Raw genomic sequence first — 25,414 nt, 5'->3', positions numbered from 1 at the left:
AACAAAATCAGAAGCCATTGGAAACAAATCTTTCAGATAACGAAACAATTCACTGACACTTTTTCAAGCTGAGTGTACTTCATTCAGTGATCACAATGTAATCTCCTCAGAATGCAGAAACCAAATGCTGACTTGCTGATTGCCTTGCAGAGCCTCAACAATCAGTCTGCAGGGGTGATCTGACCTTATAGTTATCTCCCACTTTAATTCTCCACTCCTGAACTGTTAAGCCTAATGTAGCTTGAGAAACGGTTCTTCAGCTTCCATCAAGGCAAGTTGCAGCCTTCCAGATTCTTATAGAATGTAAATGCTTCGGGTAGCTCACTTTTTCCTGATTTCTGGCCAGTTCTATTGGAGGTCATCAATCCTTAACATTAGTTCAATTTTCTTTCTCTGCACAGCTTGACCTGCTGGGTATTTCTCACATTCATGCATTTCACAAACACCAGATTATTAAAAGATTGTTTTATTTCTCTCCGACTCCCTCATTTACTATCAGCAGGATAACCTGTTCAAAAAGTTATCCCCGGGGCATGGCTGTCCTCATCCAATTAGAGATGTTCCCTTTATCCAATCTATCCTCCTCATTTTCTCATAATTTATGTTCTTTCCCACTTCCTACAAAAGGTCTTCAATCTTAAAATATTAATTCTGTTTCTCTTGCCACAGTTGCTTCTTGGTCTGCTGTGTTTCCACATTTTACTGCTTTCATTACTAGCTAATATCATATTAATTTATACTTTTTTAAAAAGTAACTTGAGAGACATGCAGATTTTGCCTTTTGCACATTGGTTTTTGTTTGTCAGTCTTTGTCTACGTATAGAGTTTCGTAAAGTCTTTTGTATTTTTTTTCTTGTAAATGCCTGCAAGTAAACGAATCTCAAGGTAGTATATGGTATGTACTTTGATAATAAATTTGACTGTATGTTAGTTTGTTAAGCCCGACTGGTTCTTATGAAAGACAATGTCACTTTGTTAACAACAGGAATTCTGCAGATGCTGGAAATTCAAGCAACATACATCAAAGTTGCTGGTGAACGCAGCAGGCCAAGCAGTATCTGTAGGAAGAGGTGCTATAAAGAAAGATGAAGCCACACTCAGGTTGGAGGAACAACACCTTATATTCCGTCTGGGTAGCCTCCAACCTGATGGCATGAACATTGACTTCTCTTAACTTCCGCTAAGGCCCCACCTCCCCCTCGTACCCCATCTGTTACTCATTTTTATGCACACATTCTTTCTCTCACTCTCCTTTTTCTCCCTCTGTCCCTCTGAATATACCTCTTGCCCATCCTCTGGGTCACCCCCGGACCTCCTGTCCCATGATCCTCTCGTATCCCCTTTTGCCTATCACCTGTCCAGCTCTTGGCTCTATCCCTCCCCCTCCTGTCTTCTCCTATCATTTTGGATCTCCCCCTCCCCCTCCAACTTTCAAATCCCTTACTCACTCTTCCTTCAGTTAGTCCTGACGAAGAGTCTCGGCCTGAAACGTCGACTGCACCTCTTCCTACAGATGCTGCTTGGCCTGCTGCGTTCACCAGCAACTTTGATGTATGTCACTTTGTTAAGTGATTTTTGTCAGTTTGTGAAAAATTAAACTTTAACTTTGTCACCTGGAGAATTTGAAGATAATCCTAATTGCATTTTGAGTTTTTATTGGTTTCCCTTTTTCCTCCAATTCCACCCTAATCTAGTTTCATTTTATCACAAACTTTGTTGTAATCTTGAATAGGAATGAATTTTGTTTGTGCTAGATCACAAATGTTTACTTCAATATGCTTCATACATTTGTCTAATTTACAAATGGTATATAAATGAACTGTGGCCACCAGGTGGAAAACTTCACATTGTAGGAGGGTATAGATTAGGTCATTTAGGCAGAAACGTGGAGAAAAATAAAAATATTTGATGGAAGAGGTGTGGGGAAATGAAAATTTAAAAAGTGGAACTGTATTTCAACAGTGTATGGATTGGGTTGAATACAGTAGAACTGATGCATTTGGGAGGTAGAACAAGTCAAAAAATGTGCAGTAAGTGAGGAAACTAGAATATCTGAAAGTCAGATTGGCCTTGAAGTATTTTGCTGCAGGTCTTTGAAGATAGCTGGACATATTAATAATCCAAGTCAAAAAAAAATGTTCCTATATTAGTTACAGTATTGAATATAACAGCAGGGAAGTTGTGTTGAAACCCTATGCAGCGCAAGTGGAACCACATCTTGGTTATTACATCCAGTTCTGGTTGTTACTTTAGTACGATCCTAGACTTCCTATGCGGAAATGGATAATACGAGGGGGCATAATTTTACAGCAATAGGAAGAAAGGAATGTCAGAGGTATTTTTTTTATACAGACAATGGTGGGTGCATGGAACACCCTGCCGGGGTGATGGTAGAAGCAGAAGCACAAGGGGCACTAAAAAAGGTTGGTCTCAAAACACTAACGTTGGTCCACAGATCTAATGCTGAAAGTAAGATCAGTTGAGGTATATTATTTGCCAGCACAGCCACAATAGGCAAAATGCTCTGCTTTATAACTTGACCATACGCTTTTTTTTCTTGTACTTTATTAACACAGAAGGTGGCTTTGGGCCTCCTTTCTGTGTCAATAAAGTACAAGAAAAATTATGCATGACTAAAGGAAAGATCATTTCCTTTAGTATCATTTCCCCTCTCATTGTTTCCCTGTAACTATGCAACTTGTGTTCTCCCACATGCCCATCAATTTCATTTTGAGTCTTGCCATTAACCTGTTTGGGATATAAGAGGAAGTCTGAGGTCTGCACCACTCATCATGTATCTGTTTGTACTAATCCTGTTGAGGTTTCCCATCAATTCCCCTACCTCTCGCCTTCATGCTAGGGGCAATTTACAATGAGAGTTTAACATTACAGGTTTTCAACCATCATTGGACATGTGAAATTGTTGTAGGATGAACACCGGGAGGGAAACCTGGTCACAAGGAGAATGTGCGAATTATAGGTCTTCCACAGATTACCAACCCATCAGTTGTATACAGCTTATACATACAAGCATTTGGCTATGTAGGCTTGCTTGCTGCTGCTGGGCTGCAGTTAGCTTCTGCAGCCTGGGAACTCTGTGGCTGCATTTTCAACTGTCCAACTTAACAGTTCATAGAACCCTACTTTGTAACCTGGATGCCACACCCAAGGTCAGAATCAGATCTGGGTTTCCAGAGCTGTAAGGTGGTAGCAGCTCCTACTGCTGTACCACAGTGCTCTGATTTAACACTGTTGTTCCTTGAAGGCCATAGTACTCAATGTAATGGAGAAGTAGCTTATTATAACCAATTAATCTAACCTTACCATCGTCTTCATAGTTGGGTTTAGTATTTTCCTTTTTGGGGAAAAGTACATCAGCTCATCTAAAATAAATTTCATAAAGCAAATCATTTTATATGATTTCTTACTCTGCTTTAGCATCCAGTCAGGAGTTCAGGCATGCATTGTTTTAGCATCTTTTCATTGAACCAAATAAACTGGATTTCATCTGTTATCTATGGAGCATAGAAGGAGGGAGCTAGCAAGAAATCAATGAGTACCAAAGGCAAAGATACAAATTCACTTTGAATATCTTTGTCTTCTAAAGTGGCCAAATCCTTAAAAGTCTTCAATTCTGATTTCATAAAGATGCTGTATACTCAAGTTTATTAATGAGTATTTTTAGTTATTTTTCTAAGTTTGTCTTTGCTTCAGCTTTATTTGCTTCCTTTGCTTTCAATCATTCATTGTAACGTCTCTATATGAGACATTAAATTTACTGGCTTAACAAAAGGCTTTTTTATTCATTTAAAAGGTATGTGATTGCCCACTGTATTGGAAAGCCCCGTTGTTTTGTGCTGCTGGTGGGGAAAGAACAGGATGTGTGTCTGTCCATAAGTTTGTTGCAACATGGAGAAAGTAAGTGTTTTGTTCTCCTGCTCGTTCCTCTGCTCTTAATTGTAACTTTTAGTACGGAGTTCTTGATTTCCTTTCTGCTTAGTTTATTTGTAATTAATTGAGAAAAGGACCTTTTGGAGTCCATAATTAAAATTCTCAGTTTATGTCATCAGTTTTTGACAGTGCAGCAGCACAATAGAAAAGTGCTTCTTTTATTTCAAATTTTGAATCACCTTTTTGAAGCTGAAGTTTGAAGGCAGATCATGAGAAAACAAAAATTATGCAACTATTTTTGTCTGAAAGAGCATGTATTTGAAATTAAATATTGATGCAGGGAATTTTCCAGTTTCTGTCAAGTTTCTGACCACAAACTTGTAAGAAAAGCAGAGTAGGGTTTAATATCACAGATATGTTGTGAAATTTCTTTTTTTTCCAGTAGAGTGAAATACACAAATAAACTAAATTACAATAAAATATATAAATTAAATAAATTTCTTTTTTTAGATATTAGATTTTAGATTTTTTCTGATTATCTTAAATAAAAATTTGAAAACAATACATATTCCTGAATGTGAATGCTTATCAGTGTGCTCTTGTTATGTGAATGATTTAAAAGAAAAAAAATATGAATATCAGCAAAATTAGACTCTACCATAACACTATTTTGCTTAGAGACACAAGAGATGCTGGAAGTCTTGAGCAACAGGCACAAGTTGTTGGAGGAACTCAGCAGGTCAGGCAGAATCAATGGAGAGGAATAATCAGTTGACATTTTGGGCCAAGATCCTTTATCTGGGTTTAGCCCATATGTCGACTGTTGCCTGACCTGCTGAGTACCTCCAGCATTTTCTGTGTGTTGCATTTTGCTAATTTCTGGATTTTTCTGATTATAACCACCTTTCAGAGTAGGTAGTTATTTTGTTCTACTGTCAAAATTTTGTTTGGATAGCATTTGGGCTGCCTAATTTAAGAATTGTGAGTTAATAAATTCATGAGGTTAAAAACGCAAACACGAGGAAATCTGCAGATGCTGGAAATTCAAGCAACTCACACAAAATATGCTGGTGAATACAGCAGGCCAGACAGCATCTATAGGAAGAGGTACAGTTGACATTTCGGGCCGAGACCCTTCATCAGGACTAACTGAAAGAAGAGATAGTATGAGATTTGAAAGGGGGAGGGGGAGAGATGGAGCTAAGAGCTGGAAAGTTGATTGGCAAAAGGGATACAAGGCTAGAGAAGGGAGAGGATCATGGGATGGGAAGCCTAGGCAGAAAGAAAGGGAGAGGGGATCCCAGAGGATGGAGAGCAGGCAAGGAGTTATAGTGCGAGGGATAGAGGGAGGAAAAAAAGAGGGAAAAAAGGGAAAAGATTTTTAAATAATAATAAATAAGGGATGGGGTATGAAGGGGAGGAGGGGCATTAACAGAAGTTAGAGGTCAATGTTCATGCCATCAGTTTGGAGGCTACCTAGACGGAATATAAGGTGGTGTTCCTCCAACCTGAGTGTGGCTTCATCTTGACAGTAGAGGAAGCTGTGGATAGACATCAGAATGGGAATGGGACGTGGAATTAAAATATATATCACCCCAGCCGACTCCTGAGGTGCTCTCTTTTGGCAAAAGCTATTCCTTTTGATACCAGGATTTTCTGGCTCATCAAAATTGCTGTTCCAGTGTTAAAGCAGATAATATTTACAGGCATTCAATCATGGGTTTGAGTCCTAGCGAAACCTGAACATGTGCTTTCTCTTGGATCTGTTGAAAGTGTTATTATGAATGGAAAATGTGAGAAAGGATAAGTTTGTATTATTTCTTCCCTTCTAACCAGAAACAATTTCAGCATCAAATGTACAGTTAATATTGTCTGGGACACTTGATGTCATAACATGTTGTAATCAGTGCATCAATCAACCAAAAGTTAAATTTCAAAAATGCTGGCCATAATCATAGACATTTATTGTATTAACTTTTCCTATCTAGTAGAGGTGAAATGTACACTTCCCCAATATTTCTCTTTTCAAAGATACATTTGGGTTGATTTGATTTGGAGATGTTCACTCACCTAGGTTTGCACAATATATCAAATTTTACTTTTGTTTTGAAGCATATGAACACTACTAGTAAGGCCAGCATTTATTGTTCTTTCCCATTTCTCCTTGAGAATAGAGTGGTGAATTGTCATCTTGAACTGTTACATTTCTTCTGGTCAAGCTGTTCACTCATATCATTGGCAGGGGATTCCAGGATACAGGCATAAAAAATGAAAGGCAGTGACTATAATTCTATGTCAATATATTGTGCATTTTTGAGGATGAGGAATTCAAGTAGTGATGTTCCTAACCTTCTCCTGTCCGTGTCCATGGTGATTGGGGTCACATTTGTCAAAATAGTATATGTAAATGACTACAGTGTATTTTGTAAGTGATGCACACTGCAGCCCCTGTGCATCAGTAGTGGAGAAAATGAATGTTTAGAATGGTAAATGGGGAACAAATCAAGTGTGGTGCCTTGCTGAGTGGTGTCAAGCTCGTGGAGTGCTTGTGGATATGCATTTGTCTCACCGTATATTCTGTTCAGGTTGGGTATCTTCTATGGAAGGAATAAACAGTCAGCATTTCATGCAGAGACCCTTCATCAGACTGGTGGGGGGGGGGTGCGGTGTACTGCAGAATCCCTTGTGTTTTAGGTATTGTGCTGAAATACAAACTTAAAGTTGCGTGGCCTGTTGACTAATTAATTTTTGAGGCATCCGATGGAAATGTGTTTTAAAACTGTATCACTAATATCTTGAAAATCTTAGGGTATTGCAAAACTGCCATGATGACGCTTCTAAATTCCTGTATCTTCTGTCAAAACCTGGATGTAACTACTTGGAGCAAGAAGACTTCATTCCATTGATACAGGTGCTGTTTTGTGACCTTTTTTTTTTCATGAGAATATATTTTGAGATTTTACCATTGCTAATCTATGTAAAGAATAATTTGACTAATTAACTTATTCTTTATAATGGTAGAAATAAATGAAGGTTATTTCATTGATTGTCCTTATCTTTTCATAGCAATTTGAGAACATTCTTAATTTGTTTTCTTTTTTTAAACCATGTCCATGCTTACTAACTCTTCCTTCAGTTAGTCCTGACGAAGGGTCTTGGCCTGAAACGTCGACTGTACCTCTTCCTAGAGATGCTGCCTGGCCTGCTGCGTTCACCTGCAACTTTGATGTGTGTTGCTTGAATTTCCAGCATCTGCAGAATTCCTGTTGTTCCATGCTTTTAAATTCATTTTAAAGTAGTTTGTTAGACTGAAAAATTGTGTGATTTGATAAATAATAATCTAAAGTTGGAAGGGGAGCAATAACCAGCAGGCTCAACTACTCTGATGTCTCAAATGCTTTGGAGTATACATTTTGTGTTGCTGATAGTTGCCCAAGCTGTATAGTTATTCAACTAATGAGTCAAGGTATAACCAATTTGCACAAGATGTATATTAAAGTAGGTTCAAGGAAATTAAATACCATGAACCATTCTGGAGAAGAATGAAATGTATTTTTATCCATTTTTTCTTTTGAGAGATTCTAGCAGTCATCTACTACCAACCAAACCTCACCTAGGCTCTGAGCACATACCCCATTCTGCATTTAAATACAGTTTTGTGGGTGTATAATCTTGGAAGTAACATCTTTTAGATGAAGCATTTATGTTATATGCTGTCCTTTTAAGTAGATATGAACTATCTCCTTGGAAATGATAAAGGGAAGGTTCCATGTCTTAAGGATAAATCACCAACCTACAGTGCTCACACATTTATCTATCATATTTGTGTGATACTTATAAATATGGATATATAGTAAAATCTCTGCATCATATTCATTTGATTTTGACTATAAAATAATTTGGACACTTAGGAGTTCTGAAGACACTTTAAATGCAATATGTTTAGTACTTGAAGAATTCCATGTTCAACTATAAGCTAACATGAATTATTCGAATATTGGATGCATATGAAATGCAATTTTTAGGAAGTCTGCCTATGGACAATGCAGTGAAAGGGTCTTGTCAAGGTGTCTAGGTCAGTGCTGTGAGAATAACTGCCTTGTAGGTAGCAATCAGTTTTCAATGAGTAAAGAGAAATGGGGTATGATTGGTGTTCTATAAAATGGTCTGTTTCTGGATGCAAGAAGACTGACATAGAATTTACTGCAAATTATTGATACATCCTAGAGTAAAATGCTGCAAAAAATTTTACATCCACTGCTTTAGAATGACATTTGATTTAGTGTAAATATACTTCATAAGAGAAAATTAAATATTTGGCAGGGTGGGGAAGTGGAAGTTAAAAACTAAATTTCATGGAGGTGCTGTGGTTTCTGTGTTGCTTCTGTAGAGGAGGCCAGAGGTTTTCTCCAGTACGTATTAGCATAATGTTGCAGTTTTATTGATATATTATCATGAAACACTTGATTCAGGGAGCAACGACACTTTTGTCAAGCTTCCACAATGCAGAAAATACATCTAATTTCTGTAGGCATCTATCTGCCCATAAGACCAATAGCCTTCACTGATGCCACATTCTACTTCATTAAAATAACCCTTGCTCTTTGAGGCAATTCATTGCTGACAACATAGTATAATGCAGAAAATACACTCAGTGGCCACTGGGTGTATGTTCGTGGTCTTCTGCTGCTGTAGCCCATTCGCTTCAGAGTTTTCAGAGGTGCTCTTTCTGCACATCACTGTTGTAACACACTTGAGTTGCTGTTACCTTGTAGCTTGAGACAGGCTGGCCAGTCTCCTCTGACCTCTATTAACAAGGCGTTTTCACCCACAGAATTGCTGCTCACTGGATGTGTTTTTTGTTTATTGTACCACTCTCTATAAATCCTAAACTCCAGAGACTGTACGTTTAAAATAAATAAATAAATCGATTAATCGCAGGCTACCACCAGTTTCTGAGATACTCAAACCACTCCATCTGGCACCAACAATCAATTCACATTGTTACTTGGATTACATTTTTTCCCCATTCTGATGTTTGATCTGAATAACAACTGAACCTCTTGACTATGCCTGCAGGCTTTTATACATTGAGTTACTACCATGTGATTGGATGATTAGATATTTCCATTGATGAGCAGGTGTAAGGGTGTACCAAAAAGTGGACACTGAGTGTATAATCCTATTAAGTCTATACTTACTGGCTTTTCAATCTTCCTGATGTGGCTGACTTTTGGCTTGTGCCTAGGCTTGTGTGTTGTTTATTTTGTGCCTATAAGCTATGTGCCTTGATAACATCTGTGTTTCTTGTATTTGTGATTTTAGCTACCTGTTATGGTTTGTATAGCACTTTAGTCAACATGGGTTGTTTTAAAATGTGCTTTTTAAATAAATTTGACTTGACTATACTTTGTATCTTGTTCCTAAACTAAAGTTCAAATGGAACGAACTGAAGAATGTGCATCATAATAGCACAAACTTTGAGAACAAATTCAAAAATGATGTAGATCTTGCATTTCTTTTTTTTAAAAAAAACTTCCCTGAGCATCCCTCCTTTTATTGAAATGGCCCTGATTTTGAAATTAGAAATGCAAGTTAGACGGATCTAGTGTTTTTTTTTGTGCCTATTTTTGTCTTGTACCTTTCTCACCTACCAATATTTTGTAAGATGTGGATGCTGCCATCAAACCAGCAGTTGACAGGAGAGTGTTAAAGTTATTTCAGTGAAATAATTAATTCTGGCATTTGATCTTTCTTTTTGCAACATGAGCTGGTGACATTTGATCTGACTGTTTTGATAAATGAAATAAAAATCCGTTCAGAGTGAAATCAATTTCTTTTGGTAACCCTTAAAGCATTGATTTATGTGTTCTATATATTGCTTCATTCAGGGTGGTTAGGTTCCTGAGTGGAGCCTCACCTTCCCATTTAAAATTCATGGAAACAATTTGTAAGTAAACATACCATCTTAATCAATGCAACTTTCAAGGTCAGATTTTTCCCTTGGCAATATTGTTTAATACAAAAGTACAGTTCAGCAACTTTTTAGTATTGGAGAAATAAGTAAACCATGTTGTCTGTTGACAAAAATGGATATGGAGAAATCAACCTTCAATTAGACAGCAAATGTTTATTTTGTGGGAGTAAGGAGGAGTGTTTACTGGCTTTGGAAGAAAATGAATCCTTCCCAAACATTGCACAACTGAAAACTCCTGGGCATCAATATCTCAAGATCTATCCTGGGTCCAGCATATTGATGCAATCATGTCAATGGCATGATGCAACTATAATTCATCAGGAATTTGAGGAGAATTGGTATGTCACCAAAGATTGCAGCAAATTTCTATAAATGTACCATAGAGAGCATTCTGACTGGTTGCATCACCACCAGCCTATACTCAGAATCATAAGAGGCTTTAGAGCAGGGGTTCCCAACCTGTGGTCCACAGACCCTTTGTTTAAAGTATGGATCTGAGGCATAAAGAAGGTTGGAAACCCATGCTTTAGTGTTGTAAACTCAAACCGTTCCATAACGGCCATAAACCACCCCACCATTGAGGACATCTTCCAAATGTGGTGCCTCAAAAAGGCAGCATCCATTATGATGGACCATCACCAACTGGGACTCTCCCACTTCTCATTAGTGCCTTCGAGGAGGAGGTACAGGAGCCTGAAGGCCCAAACTCAAATGTTTTAGGAACAGTCTCTTCCCCTCTGCCATCAGACTTCTGAATGGTCCATGAGTACCACTTAGCTCTTTCGCACTATTTATTTATTATAACCTGTAGTAAATTGCTTTGCCTGCACTGTACTGCTTCCACAAAACATCAAACTTCATGACTTCTGTGAGTGAAAATAAACGTAATTCTGATTCTGACCTTTCAAAATTTATTCATTCCACAGGAAAAAAGACAATTAATATCTAGTAAGAATTTGGCTACGTATCATAATTCACCATATATTTTGAGCTGCTTTCTTCCAAAGTGAGGTGTAGGCCAGTACTCTAACATTAGATTTTTAATGCACCGGGACAGTCCTATTCAATAGACATGGGTATTGCAAAATTGATGTTCATTTCCTCAGAAGTAATGTAGGAATTCATCTATATTGTTTCTATAAATTTTCCTTGGCTTTCTCATTGTTTTCTAGCTGATTTGTTCCATATAGGCTCATCCGATGTTGTCGTGCTTTTTGTAAATGTGATCAATTATATTGACCTTTCTACACAAACAAAAACAGGCTTTCCCCACCTTTCAGTGAGCATGCAGCTAGTGTATGATCTATCTGTTCCTTTTGTGTGTTGTTTAATATTTGTTGTAAATAAAAAATATATACTGTACTTCAATGTTAAATACCTTGTTTATATGAAATTTAAATTGAAGCTATAAAGCAGCCTTGTCCTCTCTACCTAGTTCTCACCCTAACCAAGTTCTGAGCTCTACAGCATTTACGGTGCACCCTGTTTAAGATCAAAAGGTTATAAAGCAAATTGGCTTGATAAGAACTGAATTGTTTGAATGGCTGTTGGTTTCCTTTTGTAGGATGTGGTGAATGTGCATCCTGGATTAACATTTCTCAGAGAAGCCACAGAATTTCACACTCGATATGTCACCACGGTAAGTGATGCTTCAGAGTATGAAAACGAGTTGTTTTGTTGTCTTTTGTTTTTACCTGTGCTAGCTAAAGTGCTATATACCATTGCCTGTTCGTTACATACAAATAGATGTTGCTAGTTTCCATTTTAAATGTCTTGTACATTTTCACAAAGATGTTTTATAAAATCTGTAACAAGAGAAAATCTGCAGATGCTGGAAATCCAAGCAATATACACAAAATGCTGAAGGAATTCATCAGGCCAGGCAGCACCTATGGAAAAAAGTAACCAGTTGACGTTTCGGGCTGAGACCCTGCATCAGGTCCTGATGAAGGTTGTCAGCCCAAAACATTGACTGATTACTCTTTTCCACAGATGCCGCCTGCCTGAGTTCCTCCAGCATTTTGTGTGTTGCTTAAAATCTATAGTGTTTTTTTTAAGCAAAAAGAGACTGCAAAAAGAATCATGAAACCTTTATATCACCAGATGCAGATGATCTGAGAAAATCTGCAGATGCTGGAAATCCAAGCAACACACACAAAATACTGAAGGAACTTAACAGGCCAGGCAGCCTCAGTGGAAAAGAGTATGTCAAATGTACTTTTTTTTTCCCATAGACGCTGCCTTGTGTGCTAGGTTCCTGCAGCATTTTGTGGGTGTTACCTCCTTGCGTGCTTAAATTTCAATATAAATACTCCCAGTGTTTTATAATACCAGTACTGATTTATTGGCCCCAACGTGGCAGATCTTGCACCATCCCAACTTCATTGGTCATCTGCATGCTGTTTATTACAACATGATCGAAGGCACAATCAGACTCCGAGTATGTTGGTGAGGCAAGTGGACACTCCCTCACAAGTATCCAGTTGTATGTCAGGATCTGGGAAATCTGCAAAACCGCATGTACTACTTTGAATTCCAGTCCAGCCTTTCAGTTATCAGCTTCCTGAACCACCGTGGATAACTTCACTCTCCACAACACTGAACTGATCACTGAAGACAATATATGGACTCACTTTCAAGGACTCTACAACTAATATTTTCAGTATTATTTATATACACTTTTTTTTGTATATGCATAGTTTCTTTTTCACATTGGTGCTTGTCAGTCTTTGTGTAGTTTTTCATTGATTCTATTGTACTTCTGTTCTGTGAATGCCTGCAAGAAAATAAATCTCAGGATGACATGTGTACTTGGATAATAAAATTATTTTGCATTGATTAGTGTGGATGTTCCGTGGCCAGATCCCTACTGAGTGTACGGCCTTCAATAGAGATTTGCTTGCTTTGGTCACATCTATGGGCGGGTCATTAATTTGGGAAAGTGTGGTAGTGGAGCGAATGGTAGCACTACCAAACTCCAAAGGTCCTTCACACAAAAGAGGATCTTCCACTGAATAGCCACCCATCTTAATAAATGCAATAGTTTTGACAGGAAGAGTCAGAATCAGAAGGCTACAGTTTTTTTTCTGGGAATGGGATGTCAGCTAGTTGTATGGATGAAAGCTCAAAGTAGTGTTGGGTCAACAGGTTGCAGACAATAGCATGGTAGTGCCAGATTAGGTAGAAAAATTGTGGGGTAACAGGGCAGAGCATAGACAGGTGCTTTTTGGGAAAGCTGCCATTAGCCAATGGTTCTTTGTGATTCTATTATCTCAAGAGCTCAAAGATGCACTTCTGCAGCCAGCTGTTCCCAGCTTTATTCTGTTGCCATATTTCCTGAGGCCAGGGGGAAAATTAGCCAGTAATATTTTTAAATTCATCTGTCTAATTGTATTTTAGAAGATTGATTTAACTAAGCAGAACCTGCCAATGGAAAAGTTTTTTTTTTCTTCCCAAGCTTCTTAGCAACTGTCTGGACACGTTGTTATGCCAAAACATTGCTAGAAAATGCAAACTTTCTAACTCTGCATGGTTTAGTTTTTGCTACCCAAAATACTTTACCTAATTTTTCCCTTCAAAGGAACTTATCTTCTCCTTCTCAACTGTGTTTCTGTTAGATCATTTTGTATTTAGCACTGTTTATAGAAAAAGTCTAAAACTTTTTTCTATTAACAATCCCTCATGCACATTTTACAATTTAAAATCATAGAACGATGCAGCACAGAAACATGCCCTTTGGTCCATCAATTCCATGTCAACCAGCCATGCTAATCCATTTTATTCTCCCCACTTTCACTTCAATTGACCTAAGTATTACAACATGCCTTCACGCTTGGGATAATTTTGAGGCTAGTGAAACCTAGACTGGGCACTAGTGAATAGGTTATTGGTAAGTGTAAATACAAGAGATTCTGCAGATGTTGGAATTTCAAAACAGCCTGTGTAAAATGCTGGAGGTCTCAACAGGCCATGGAAATAATTGACATTTCAAGCAGAGACTTCAAGACCGGAAAGGAAAGAGGAAGACACCAGAATAAAAAGGTGGGCACATGGGGGAGGAGCAGGGGATAGCTAGAAGGTGATAGCTGAAGGCAAGTGGGTAGGAAAAGTAAAGGGCAGAAGAGAAAGGAATCTGATAGGAGAGGAGACTGAACCTGAGGAGAAATGGAACGAGGAGGGGCACCGGGGGTAGTGATAGGCAGGTGAGAAGAGCTAAGAAGCCAGAGTAGGGAATAGAACAGGGGAGGGGGAGGGAATTCTTTTTCTACTGGAAGGAAAATCGATATTCATGCCATCAGGTGGGTGGCTACCTAGACAGAATATAAGGTGTAGCCCCTCCACCCTGAGGGTGGCTTCATCATGGCACAAGAGAAGGCCATGGGCAGACATGTCAGAATGGGAATCAGAATTAAAATGTTTGGCCACAGGAAGTTCCGCTTTTAGTGGATCTCCCAATGTGGCCTCCTCTGCATTGGAGAAACCCATTGTAAGTTGGGGGACCACTTCATCGAGCACCTCTGCTCCATCTGCCAAAAGCAGAACTGGTGCCAATAACAACTAAATAAATAATACTGAGAAAGTGAGTTGTAGACTCCTTGAAAGTGAGTTAACAGGTTGTGGAGTCTGTTCAGTGATGAAGTGAGTGAAGTTATCCATGTTAGTTCAGGAACCTTTTGGCTGCAGGATAATAACTGTTACTGAACCTGATGGGGCCCAAGGCTCCTGTACCTGCTGCTCAATGGTAGTAATGCAAAGAGCATGGCCAGAGAAAGAGTAGATGCCGGAGTAGTGGAATAGTGTGGTTAGAGGATCAGCCAGGCCTGAAGTTGAGGTCTTTATTACCATAGTTGGGATGATAGCCTCATTTTAACCAATGCTCTCAGCTGTTTTTTTTTAGAACTATGTGAAGTGAATCAAATTGGGTGGAGACAACAGGAATACTGCAGATGCTGGAAATTCAAGCCACACATATCAAAGTTGCTGGTGAACGCAGCAGGCCAGGCAGCATCTCTAGGAAGAGGTACAGTCGACGTTTCAGGGTCTCGGCCGGAAATGTCGACTGTACCTCTTCCTAGAGATGCTGCCTGGCCTGCTGCGTTCACCAGCAACTCAAATTGGGTGGAGACTGGGAATCTCAGGAGTAAGCCAGGACAGACCTTCTATTTGACACATCTGGTTAATATCTGGTTGAATGATTCAGTCATTAGCAGCCACATGCTCAGCCCTGCTATTATTGAGGATGGGGATGTTGCAACTGCCACTTCATCTTCTGTTTTAATTGTTGTCTACCAGTGATGGCCAGGTACGGTAGGACCGCATCTGGTCCATTGGTTGAGATTGCTTTAATCTGTCCACTGCATGCTTTCCATTGCATTCTGTTTTCTGCTGCTTAGCATGCATATATTTCTATTGCAGCTTCTCTAAACTGGTAACGTATTTATCTTTGGGTTTGCTAGGTGATTCTGCTCGCCTGCCCTTCACTCAGTGAAGCAGAATTGATTTCTTGACTTGGTGGAAATTGTAAAGCAATGGATATGTCAGATCATGAGGTTAAAGATTCTGATTGTCCGCAATTCTGCTGTGTTGGTGGTGCATGGTGGCTTATGGGTGCCAACTCTTGAGCTGCCAGGTCTGTTCTACATCTATCCCATTCAGCATCTTTGTACTACACACATTGTGATGGCATCTTCTGTGTGAAGACCAAGCTGTCTGTTATCAAGCACAGATGGGATTTGTAAATTCTGCTCTGGTCTTGGTTGGAGGGACTGGTAGTGGGGGTGGGGGTGGGGTATGTTCCACTTTAGATCACTCTTTGCCCTCCTGTCTCCACTCTGAATTCACGGAGTTCGAATTTCTCTTAGGCCTTTAACTTGGCCTGCTGACTCTTGAATAACCTTGCCCACTGATTTTTTTTCTCTCAGTTCCACAGGACCTGTGATGGAGGTCCTAAAAATGTATACCATTTGTTCAATAACACAATTAATTCCTTGTCTTGTGACTGACTGGATTTTTAAGTTAGCATTTTAATAATCAACCTTTCATTTATCATTATTCATAAAGACAAGGTGAGGAAGGTTGTTTACCCTACAGGAAGATCTTGCCTGCCCTGCTTTTCTGAATCTAATAATTTAGTTATTTCAGTATTTTCATTTACACAAATTCCATCATAGCAGTTTATGTAAGAGCTTACTGATTCTGTTTGGATGAGTTTCATTCATTTGAACTTTTATTGCTCCCACTAATTTAAAATTATTCTCAATGAATCTTTTCCATGTCCTTGACAGATATTTGCCTTGACAGTGGTTATGTGCATCAAGTCACTTTGGACCTAGGTAGTTGGCAAGAATGTTGCACATGATTGCAATTTCCTTTGGCTTGCATTCTGCTCTTTTGCTTATCTAATTTGACAGTCTTTTGCTTCTCATTCTAGCTCTGTATTGTTTAGACATTTTTAAGTGTGGAATTTGCCAAGATGGGGATATTTATGTTTTACCGGTTACTTCTATCATTCATGGAGAGTTCAGGTTGTCTATGAATACTTTTGTATAATAGATACAATAGCATTACCTTTGCAGCTATCATGCACTATTTGCTGTTTCCACTTTAAATTGCTGTCAAATGTCAATAATTTTTTTTTGCACAGATCATACAGAGAATATTTTACACAGTAAACAGATCATGGACAGGACGAATAACATGTACAGAAATTAGGAAGAGCAACCTTCTGCAGGTATTAAATCATGCAGTCTATCTGTGTTCCTCACTGATCCTCACTCATTTAATCCTTTTTATTTGTATGAGTAAAGTACTTGAAATTTTAATTCTTGAGTGATCTCAAAGCACTTGGATTCATATATCCAACTCCATTAATACCCCCTGACATTTTTATCTGCTTTTTTTTTAACAAAAGCTTCCATAGGATAGTAATTGTATGATTCATCCCACATGGGAAACAACTGTCATTCATAATTTGCTCAGAATTATAGTACATAATAAGCATACCATGACTTAAGTGCAACAGCATGCCTGACACTTGCATCACTATAGTATTATTTCACCACCCAAAAATGGATAAATGTTTTTAATTGTTTTTATCGCCCATGTAATCAAATATTGGTTAATCAAGCTATTCTTATAACATTAGCCTGAAGGATTGTATATCTTTGGATCACTTTGTGTGATTAAAAGCTTACACATTTGCAAACTTGTTAAATAATCTGCACATCATCACACAAAGTAGAAACTGTGAGTTTTCTTAAAAATAGTTAACATTAAGTTTTCTGTGGCAGAACATGGCCAATTTTCCATTTATTATCAGCGTGGGTAATTACTTTTTGAATAATTTGTATGAAATCTAAAATGAGGGTATGTTTTTAATTTGCAGAATATAGCCTTATTGGAAGAGGAAGATGACATTAATCAGCTCACAGAATTTTTCTCATATGAGCACTTTTATGTGATCTATTGCAAGTTCTGGGAACTTGACACTGACCATGACCTCTACATTGACCAGAAGGACCTGGCAAGACATAATGATGATGGTATGACATACAACATGAAGTAGCAGGTCATTAGTAGTCAGATGCTAGATGCTTCAAATGACAGACCGTGCATGAATAAATGGTGATCTGCTATCTAGATAAACTATTTCAAATCAGCCCCTTTTTGTATTCTGGAACGTAAACCAATCCACAAAACAAAAATCTGCATTGTATTTCTCATTTTTCATCCTGCTCCTTTTGTCACATTGTAATTAAGTTGTGGCCCATCAATAATCAACTTTTTGGAGAAAAAATTAATTAAATCCAAATATAAGAGCCGGGAAGTTATATTAATTCCATTTATCACTGTGAAAATGTTAAATTGGGGAAACATTTTTCTTTTGTTCTCTATTGGTGCAAAATCATTCATCTGTGATGTTTATTATTTTAGTCACACGCACATGGGGTTGTGTTTTTTTTTTGAAAGAATATTGCACTGATCACTTTTGAGGCAAAGTCATTAATATATTGTGAATGTTGACCATCTGCATTCAAGCTCCCTAATATTCACATTAGGCTTTCGTTCAACATGTCCAATAGCTTGTAAAGAATCAAGGATCAACTTTATTTATGTTTTAGGAATTTGCTGTGGTGTGTTTGTATGCCATGCACCAAAAAATAACATTTGTATTAGAAAATATAGCAAGGAGTGGGGGAACTAACTAGGATGGTTGATCAGATTAACTGCCTAGGGGAAAATTTTTAAGATGGTGTGAAATATGTTTTGCTTTAATGGCCCTGTAACATTTTTCAGAAGGGAACTTTTGGAAAAGGCAATTTGCAGGGTGGGTAGTCTTTACAATGATTTTTTTTTCTGCCCATGTTTTGCTGGACACATACAAGTCCTGTACTGATGGTAGACTGCAGCCAATTACCTTTTCTACTGACCTGACAGTTTGCTACAGTTCTTGTACACTGTGAGAGGATGCTGCATCAAACCAGGCAATGGCTGAAGTGAGGACACTCTCTATATTGGTAGTATAGAATTGCACCAGTATATGCTGGGGAAGATGGAATTCTACCACTCGCTGTAAGAAGTACGTCATCTGAGCCTTTTTGTTAATGAAGAAGATATGGTTCTCTCTCATAAGGTTCTGCAAAACATTGATGCCCAGGAACCCAAATGTTGAAATGATGCTAACAGTAGAGTTGTTAATGAGTTGGTGGAGAGGAGACACATTTCTTAAAGTTAATGAAGGTATTATAAAGGTTGTAGAGTTAATAGAATTCAAATCAATTTCCATAACACTATTTCAAATGATTATATTTGTTAATTTTGCATTTGAATCACTCCGGGCACACTTTTTTTTCTGAGAAGGTGGTGGTTTTTGAGGAAAGTGTGGGGTGGATAAATAAAAGAATCCCATAGAATTCATCTCCATAATTTTAAAAACTGCCATTTTATCTTGACTCCATTTAATATCAGAATCTTGTTTAGCAAATAGTGATAACATTCTGACATCAAGACTGGGATATGCTCACCAACCTCGGATTTTCATAATCCTGAAAAATGAATGGGGGTTGGTTGGTGAGAGTGTGATGGGAGGAGTGTGTAAATTAACGGGCTGTCAAATACACTAGTGGAAAACTTTTGTGGAATGCACTGGCTATAATGCTGAGATTGACACAGATTTCTTGCTTTTGGATATTATTCCTTTGAGACAATGGATTTTAATTACTTTCTGTGACCTCTAGAAAAGTAGGAAGCTATTGTGTCCATGAACACAAATATGTCATCCTACTTTCTAAGTGATTAGAATCATCAGATTTGACAATGTTTAGCAGCTGTTATTACTTTGAGCAACTTGGTCCAAATCATATTTCTGCTTATAGTTTTAAAAATTCAGTTGAAAGATACAATGATCTCAGCTTGATTAAAACCAATATTCATTCATTCATTATGTGCAGTATCACATGATATGAGTGATTATGGTGTATCCATGACCATGATTGTACTTGGCAAATTTTTCTACCGAAATGGTTTGCCATTGCTTTCTGGGCAGTGCCTCTACAAGACTGGTGACCCCAATCTATATTAATACTCTTCAGAGACTGTCTGCCTGATGGCTGTGGTCGTATAACCAGGACTTGGACTATGCACTAGCTGCTCATACAACCATCCGCCCTTGCTCCCATTGCTACACAGGACCCCGATGGGTGGGCTAAGCAGGCGTTACACCTTGCCCAAGGGTGACCCGCAGGCTAGCAGAAGGGAAGCAGCGCTTTACACCTCCTTTGGTAGGGACACATCTCCACCCGCCATCCATAAAGCCAATGTATTAACACCAAATGACAACTTCTAATGCAGTACTAATTAGATTATTCTTGAAAATGAATGAGTTGGAATTTGATGTTTTAGCATAGCAAACATTGTTAGTACGGAACCTAGTTATAACATTCATTGATTTGGAACAGTCTTAAGTGTTAATTATGAATTTTCTTAATTTTATAGGAAAGGCTGTATTTGTTGCTTGAATAATCCTTTCCTTTTTCCTTTTAGCGATATCAAGTAGAATGATAGAAAGAATTTTCTCTGGAGCAGTTACGAGGTAAATACATTTTTTAAAAATCCAGAACGTTACTGTGTTCTGATTAGCCATCTAACAACTTTAATGATCAGGTTTCCTTTTGTAAACTTCTATTATTACCTCTACATTTTGTTTTGAATTGAGGAGATTGGTTTTCTTTTATGGAAAAACCCAACGAGAAATGAAAGCTTTAATTGTCACAGGGACTGAAAATTGTGATCCCATTTTTATTATGATATCTGTCTGGCACTATGGATAGTTTTTCAGGTGTGCTCTGATAACACTCTGTCAGTCTTCTCTCCGTCATCAGGAAAATGATTGAACATCATTAGTTAATGGTAAATAATCTCCACCCAGGTCAGCACTATTAACTTCCCATGATAGCATAAACACAAGATATACTGCAGATTCTGGAAATCCAGAGTAACATACAAAATGTTGTAAGAACTCAGCAGGTCAGGCAGTATCTATGGAAAGGAATGAACAGTCAATGTTTTGGACGGAGACCCGTTATGAGAATCCCGATGAAAGATCACGGCCCAAAACACTGACTGTCTATTCCTTTCCATAGATGCTGCTGAATCTTCATATGCCTGTAATATTAAACCTGATTCTGATTCTTGAATCAACCATCTTCAGCTGCTTTATCAGTGACCTCCCCTCCATCATATGGTAAAAAATTTAGGACCTTTACACAATTTTTGATTTCATTTGTGAATACTCAGTACCTATGTACAGTAAGATCTAATCTTTGCTGATGAAATTAATTAACCTTTTGGACCATTAGTGGCCACCTACTACTGAGTAATTGTCATTACTGTTTTATATGTATGTGTGTGTATATATATATATATATATATATATATGTGTGTGTGTGTGTGTGTGTGTATATATTTATTTATTTTATATATATATAATTTATATATTTATAATATTTATTTATTTATAATTTATCTATCTATCTATATCTATATCTCTCTCTATCTCTCTCTCTATCTCTCTCTATCTCTCTCTATCTCACTGGTGCTGCTTCTGACCTGCTCTTATAGCTGTATTTGTGTAGTTCAGTCAATTATAGTCATGGGCAAACCCAATTCTTGATTGGGGTGTGTGTGTATATATATAAAAATACAGCTATAAGAGCAGGTCAGAAGCAGCACCAGTGATCACTGATTGGGGTTCAATGCCCACTGCTGCCTGCATGGAGTTTGTAAGTTCTCCCCGTGACCGCGTGGGTTTCCTCTGGGTGCTCAGGTTTCGTCTCACTTTTCAAAGCTGTACAGTGGGGTTAGTGAGTTCTGGGTATAGCATGTTGACATCAGGACTGCCTATCACAATCTTTGAAGATTTGATGCAAACGATGCAAATAACTGTATCAATGTACATGTGACAAAAAGCTAATCTCTATCTCTTTAATCCTGCTGTGAGTATTAACCATCTGGTCCCCAAACTCTTTCCATCTGCCAAGCATGAGTTTGTTGTGTGTTTGGAACTTGCCTGAATGAGTGTAGTTGGAGCTGTTACTCTATTACAGATATTTTATTTCTGAAGGTTAATTTTGAATTTTTTGATGAACTTTTCTTTCCCATCATTTATCATCTTCCTCTACACCCATCTTTTTCTGTATCTCGCTTTGACATTTGAATTTTTCTATTTTAACTTGTGCACATTCATCCTTCCTCAGTCATTTTCACAGTATTTCAATTTGATTAAAGGACAGTTGTTTGTTTATATCCACTCACAGATGATCTGTTCCTTTTTCTAGATCAGTTCAAACCTTTCAGCATTTCTGCAAAATGCAATGGCAAAGAAGGAAGTCTTAACTAAATACACTTGCCTTGTAATGATAAATTATGAACTTGTTCAATAGATTTTTTACAAGAATTTGGTAATGCTGCTCATTAACAGCACCATATGAAATTTATTCACCAAGTTCCATAAATCTAATAAGTTCAGATCTAACTTTAAAATTGTTGCTTAATGTACAGGCACAGAAATGCTACAAAAGAAAGAAAAATTGGTTATGCAGACTTTGTGTGGTTTTTGATTTCAGAAGAAGACAAAAAGACAGCAACCAGGTAAATCGATTTAATAATAAAGGAAGCAAAGTGATCAGAGGATTTTATACGTCCGTGCCAAAAAAAATGTTGCTTGACTACTTTGAGATTTGAACATTTGAGCGTTTGGACCGTCAAGCCACAAGTTCATCACTTTAAATATTTTGAATGGAGTAATACAATTTCTTGTTAATATTTATTGGGATGATGTTGCTTGTATTTTAATGCTGAGGCACATTATTTTCTGTACAATTTCTCCACCTTCATCTAGGGCAGGGTTCCCAAGCTTTTTTTAATGCCATGGACCAATACCTTAAGCAAGGGGTCCATGAACCCCACGTTGAAAACCCCCAATCTAGGGTAAAGAGGCTCCTGCCATTAGAAATTTTGAATTTCTACAGACTTGTGGAACAAATGCATAAGTCTGTATTATGATAAGATCTTGTGTTCATGGGCTGATGCAAAAGACTTCCATGGAAGATGGGAGGTATCAAAGTAACATTGAACTTTCATTGAAGTGAGTGTAATAGTGATGAGTCAAAGGAATCAGAAGGCTACCTGTAAGGTCCATCTGTTTTATTTCGTGTAAATCCTTTAATACTTGCAAGCTAACAAATTTCATGAGAATAAATACAAAAGGCTTAAAAATGAATACAAGGACACTTATTTAAGGATGTCTCCATTTATTTGAATATCTGATAACTGCAGATTTCTTTTCTGCTCATAACTACGAGAAGATACCCTTGCTAAAATATGGGGCATTTATTGCTAAGGTGACTTGTGCCAGTGTCAGCTGCTCTTGTCAAATCATGCAAGGTATATTTTGATGTACATGAAGCTTTTAAATACAAACATGAAGCCAGAGAATACAGTCATATAGATGCTACCGCTTTGTTATTTTCCCTCTTTTTTTTTTGTTTTTTTGCCCCCACTCCACTCTCACATTGGCTTGCACTCTTGCCCCTCCCCCCCATTCACTAGGCTGCCCTCTAACCATCTCCCCATGAGTTTCACACATCTGCCCAACACCCCCAGTTATTTGAGCCTCTAGTATCCATTTCTGTCTAGCCTCCATATGTCGGACTTATTCGCCATAGTGTTCCAGAGTGTATTTGATATGAAACTAGCTAGCTAATGCATTCATAGGACATATTTCCCCAGGGCATCAGAACTGGGCCATTTGAGACTTTGCAAGATGATGCAAAATATTTAACTTAAGGAGCATACCATGCACATAATGAAGTGGCCGCTGAGTGTATTTATGTATGTTCATGGTCTTCTGGTGCTTAAGCCCATCCACTTCACATTTTGACGTGCTGTGTGCTCAGAGAAGATCTTCTGCACAGCACTGTTGTAAGGCATGGTTATCTGAGTTACTGTTGCCTTCCTATTGGTTTGAACCTGTCAGGCCATTCTCTGACCTCTCTTAACAAGGCATCTTTCACTCTCAGTACTGCTCACTGGATTTTTTTTTTGGCTTTTGCACCATTGTCTGTAAACTCGAGATTGTTGTGCATGAAAAACCTATATTCAAAGCACCCCATCTGGCACCAACAATCATTCCACAATCAAAGTCACTTGGATCACATTTCTTCCCCATTCAGATATTTGGTCGGAACAGCAACTATGACTGCTTGCTTTTATGCATTGAGTTGCTGCCACATGATTGGCTGATTAGATATTTATATTAATGTCAAGTGTAAGGGTGTACTTAATAAAGTGGCCACTGAGTATAGCTTTTCAAGTTTTTCAGTTAATATCACGGATCACTCCTGATCAAAGCCACACTTTTTTTTTTAGTTTCTCACAAAGGGCTCTCCTCTAAGAACTAACCTACTTCAGGTTGATAGAAGAAAAGGGACGTAAGAAGACTTGTGTGGACCTGGAATTTGATACCTGAATAATTTAAATAACTTTAGGGTTTACATTTTAAAAAATTAGTCGCAGCTGTTTCTATCATTTTTCTATCTTTGGAACATTGGGATAACTTTGCAGAGAAAAGATTCACCAACACTTTCTATTTGACATTGCTGAAGAGTAAAATTGAATACATTTTCTTAGCATTATGTCATTTTTTCCTTTGCAGTATTGAATATTGGTTCCGCTGTTTAGACCTTGATGGAGATGGAGTGCTTTCTATGTATGAACTGAACTATTTCTATGAGGAACAGTGCAAGAAGCTTGAATGCATGTCCATTGAACCATTGCCTTTTGAGGACTGCCTCTGTCAATTGCTCGATCTTGTTAAGCCAGAATGTGAAGGTAATTATTTAATATAGTCCAAATTCAAGTGGTCTAGTTATGTTTGCTTTTTAAAGTAAGTAATTCCCTTCCTTCAGTGTGGTATTAAATGAATAATATTGCTGTTTATCTAAAGTATTTTAATTATATTTTGCTGCATTTTTTTAATATTCTGCTTGATTGAAGAAAGACTGTTATTGTTTGAGGCAGGATGCACAACTAGAGATTCAAGATTGTTTAATTGTCATTCTTCAGTACCCGAGCAAAAATGAGAATGAAATGATTGTTGCTTTGAATCTGATGCAGCGTAAAGAATACAATAAAAAGAAAACCCAATAATTATGTTTAAAAATCCTACAAAACACACAAAGTACAAGTAACTACTGTATACATGGACTGTATATAACGTGATGCTAGGTTGTAGAGGTTGGTGGGGCAAGTTCATTGGTGGTGTTGACCAGCCTGATGGCTTGAGTAGTAATTGGTTTTTTTTGAGTGTAGTGCTCCATAGCTTCTTCCCTGATGGGATGGTACAAACAGTCCAGAGGTGGGGTGAGTGGGATCCTACACGATATTGCTGGCCTTTTCCTGGCACCTTTCTGTATACATGTCCTTGATGGCTAACAGACTGATACCAGTGATGCATTGGTCTGTTTTAACTGCCGGTTGTAGAGCCCTCTTCCACTGCAATGCAGTTCTTGGTCTTGTTAACCCTGAGTACTTTCAGCTCAGGATGTTCAATAGATATATGAAAAATAAAATTTCTATTCTGGCATACTTTCAGGGAATCCCAACCAGGCCTTACTAGAAATATGGCTATTTGGGGAAGGGGTGGAGAGGTATTCTTGCTCTTAACTGCTACCATACAATTCCTTCCAAACCATAAATGAGTATTTCAGATTTTTAATATTATTGATTTTGAGATTTTCATCACAATAATTATATTATAGTACAGTATAGTTTGTTTTGGCAACAGAATACAATCTAACTAGCAACTCCAGATCAGGCAAGACTTGTTTGAAAGTGAGTTGCTTCCAATGTGTACCAAATTACAAGACTGTAATTGACACTTCCTGTATATAAAAAAAAACCCAAGCTATCTAGAGAGTATCAATGTGTAGTTTTAAAAAACCACATTAATGGTATAGAATTCCTGTGAAGCTAACTTGCCAATTTCTG

At 37.9% G+C, this 25,414-nt stretch overlaps 1 protein-coding gene across 3 annotated transcripts in view; it reads left to right on the top strand.

Annotated features, from left to right (window-relative positions):
- Nucleotides 1-25,414, top strand: part of ppp2r3b (protein phosphatase 2, regulatory subunit B'', beta) — a 111,794-nt gene that overhangs the window by 67,571 nt on the left and 18,809 nt on the right. For all 3 annotated transcript variants that reach the window (XM_063052940.1, XM_063052939.1, XM_063052941.1), the window contains 8 exons: nt 3,815-3,918; nt 6,700-6,802; nt 11,433-11,507; nt 16,512-16,598; nt 17,253-17,409; nt 19,910-19,958; nt 21,926-22,015; nt 24,081-24,256. In XM_063052940.1, coding sequence (XP_062909010.1) covers nt 3,815-3,918; nt 6,700-6,802; nt 11,433-11,507; nt 16,512-16,598; nt 17,253-17,409; nt 19,910-19,958; nt 21,926-22,015; nt 24,081-24,256 — 841 coding nt within the window. The remainder of the gene's footprint in view (nt 1-3,814; nt 3,919-6,699; nt 6,803-11,432; nt 11,508-16,511; nt 16,599-17,252; nt 17,410-19,909; nt 19,959-21,925; nt 22,016-24,080; nt 24,257-25,414) is intronic.

Source organism: Mobula hypostoma, chromosome 7, assembly GCF_963921235.1.
Source record: "Mobula hypostoma chromosome 7, sMobHyp1.1, whole genome shotgun sequence".
Classification (NCBI taxonomy): Eukaryota; Metazoa; Chordata; class Chondrichthyes; order Myliobatiformes; family Myliobatidae; genus Mobula; species Mobula hypostoma.
Note: the sequence above shows the minus strand (reverse complement) of the source record. Positions and strands in the feature narration are given on the sequence as shown.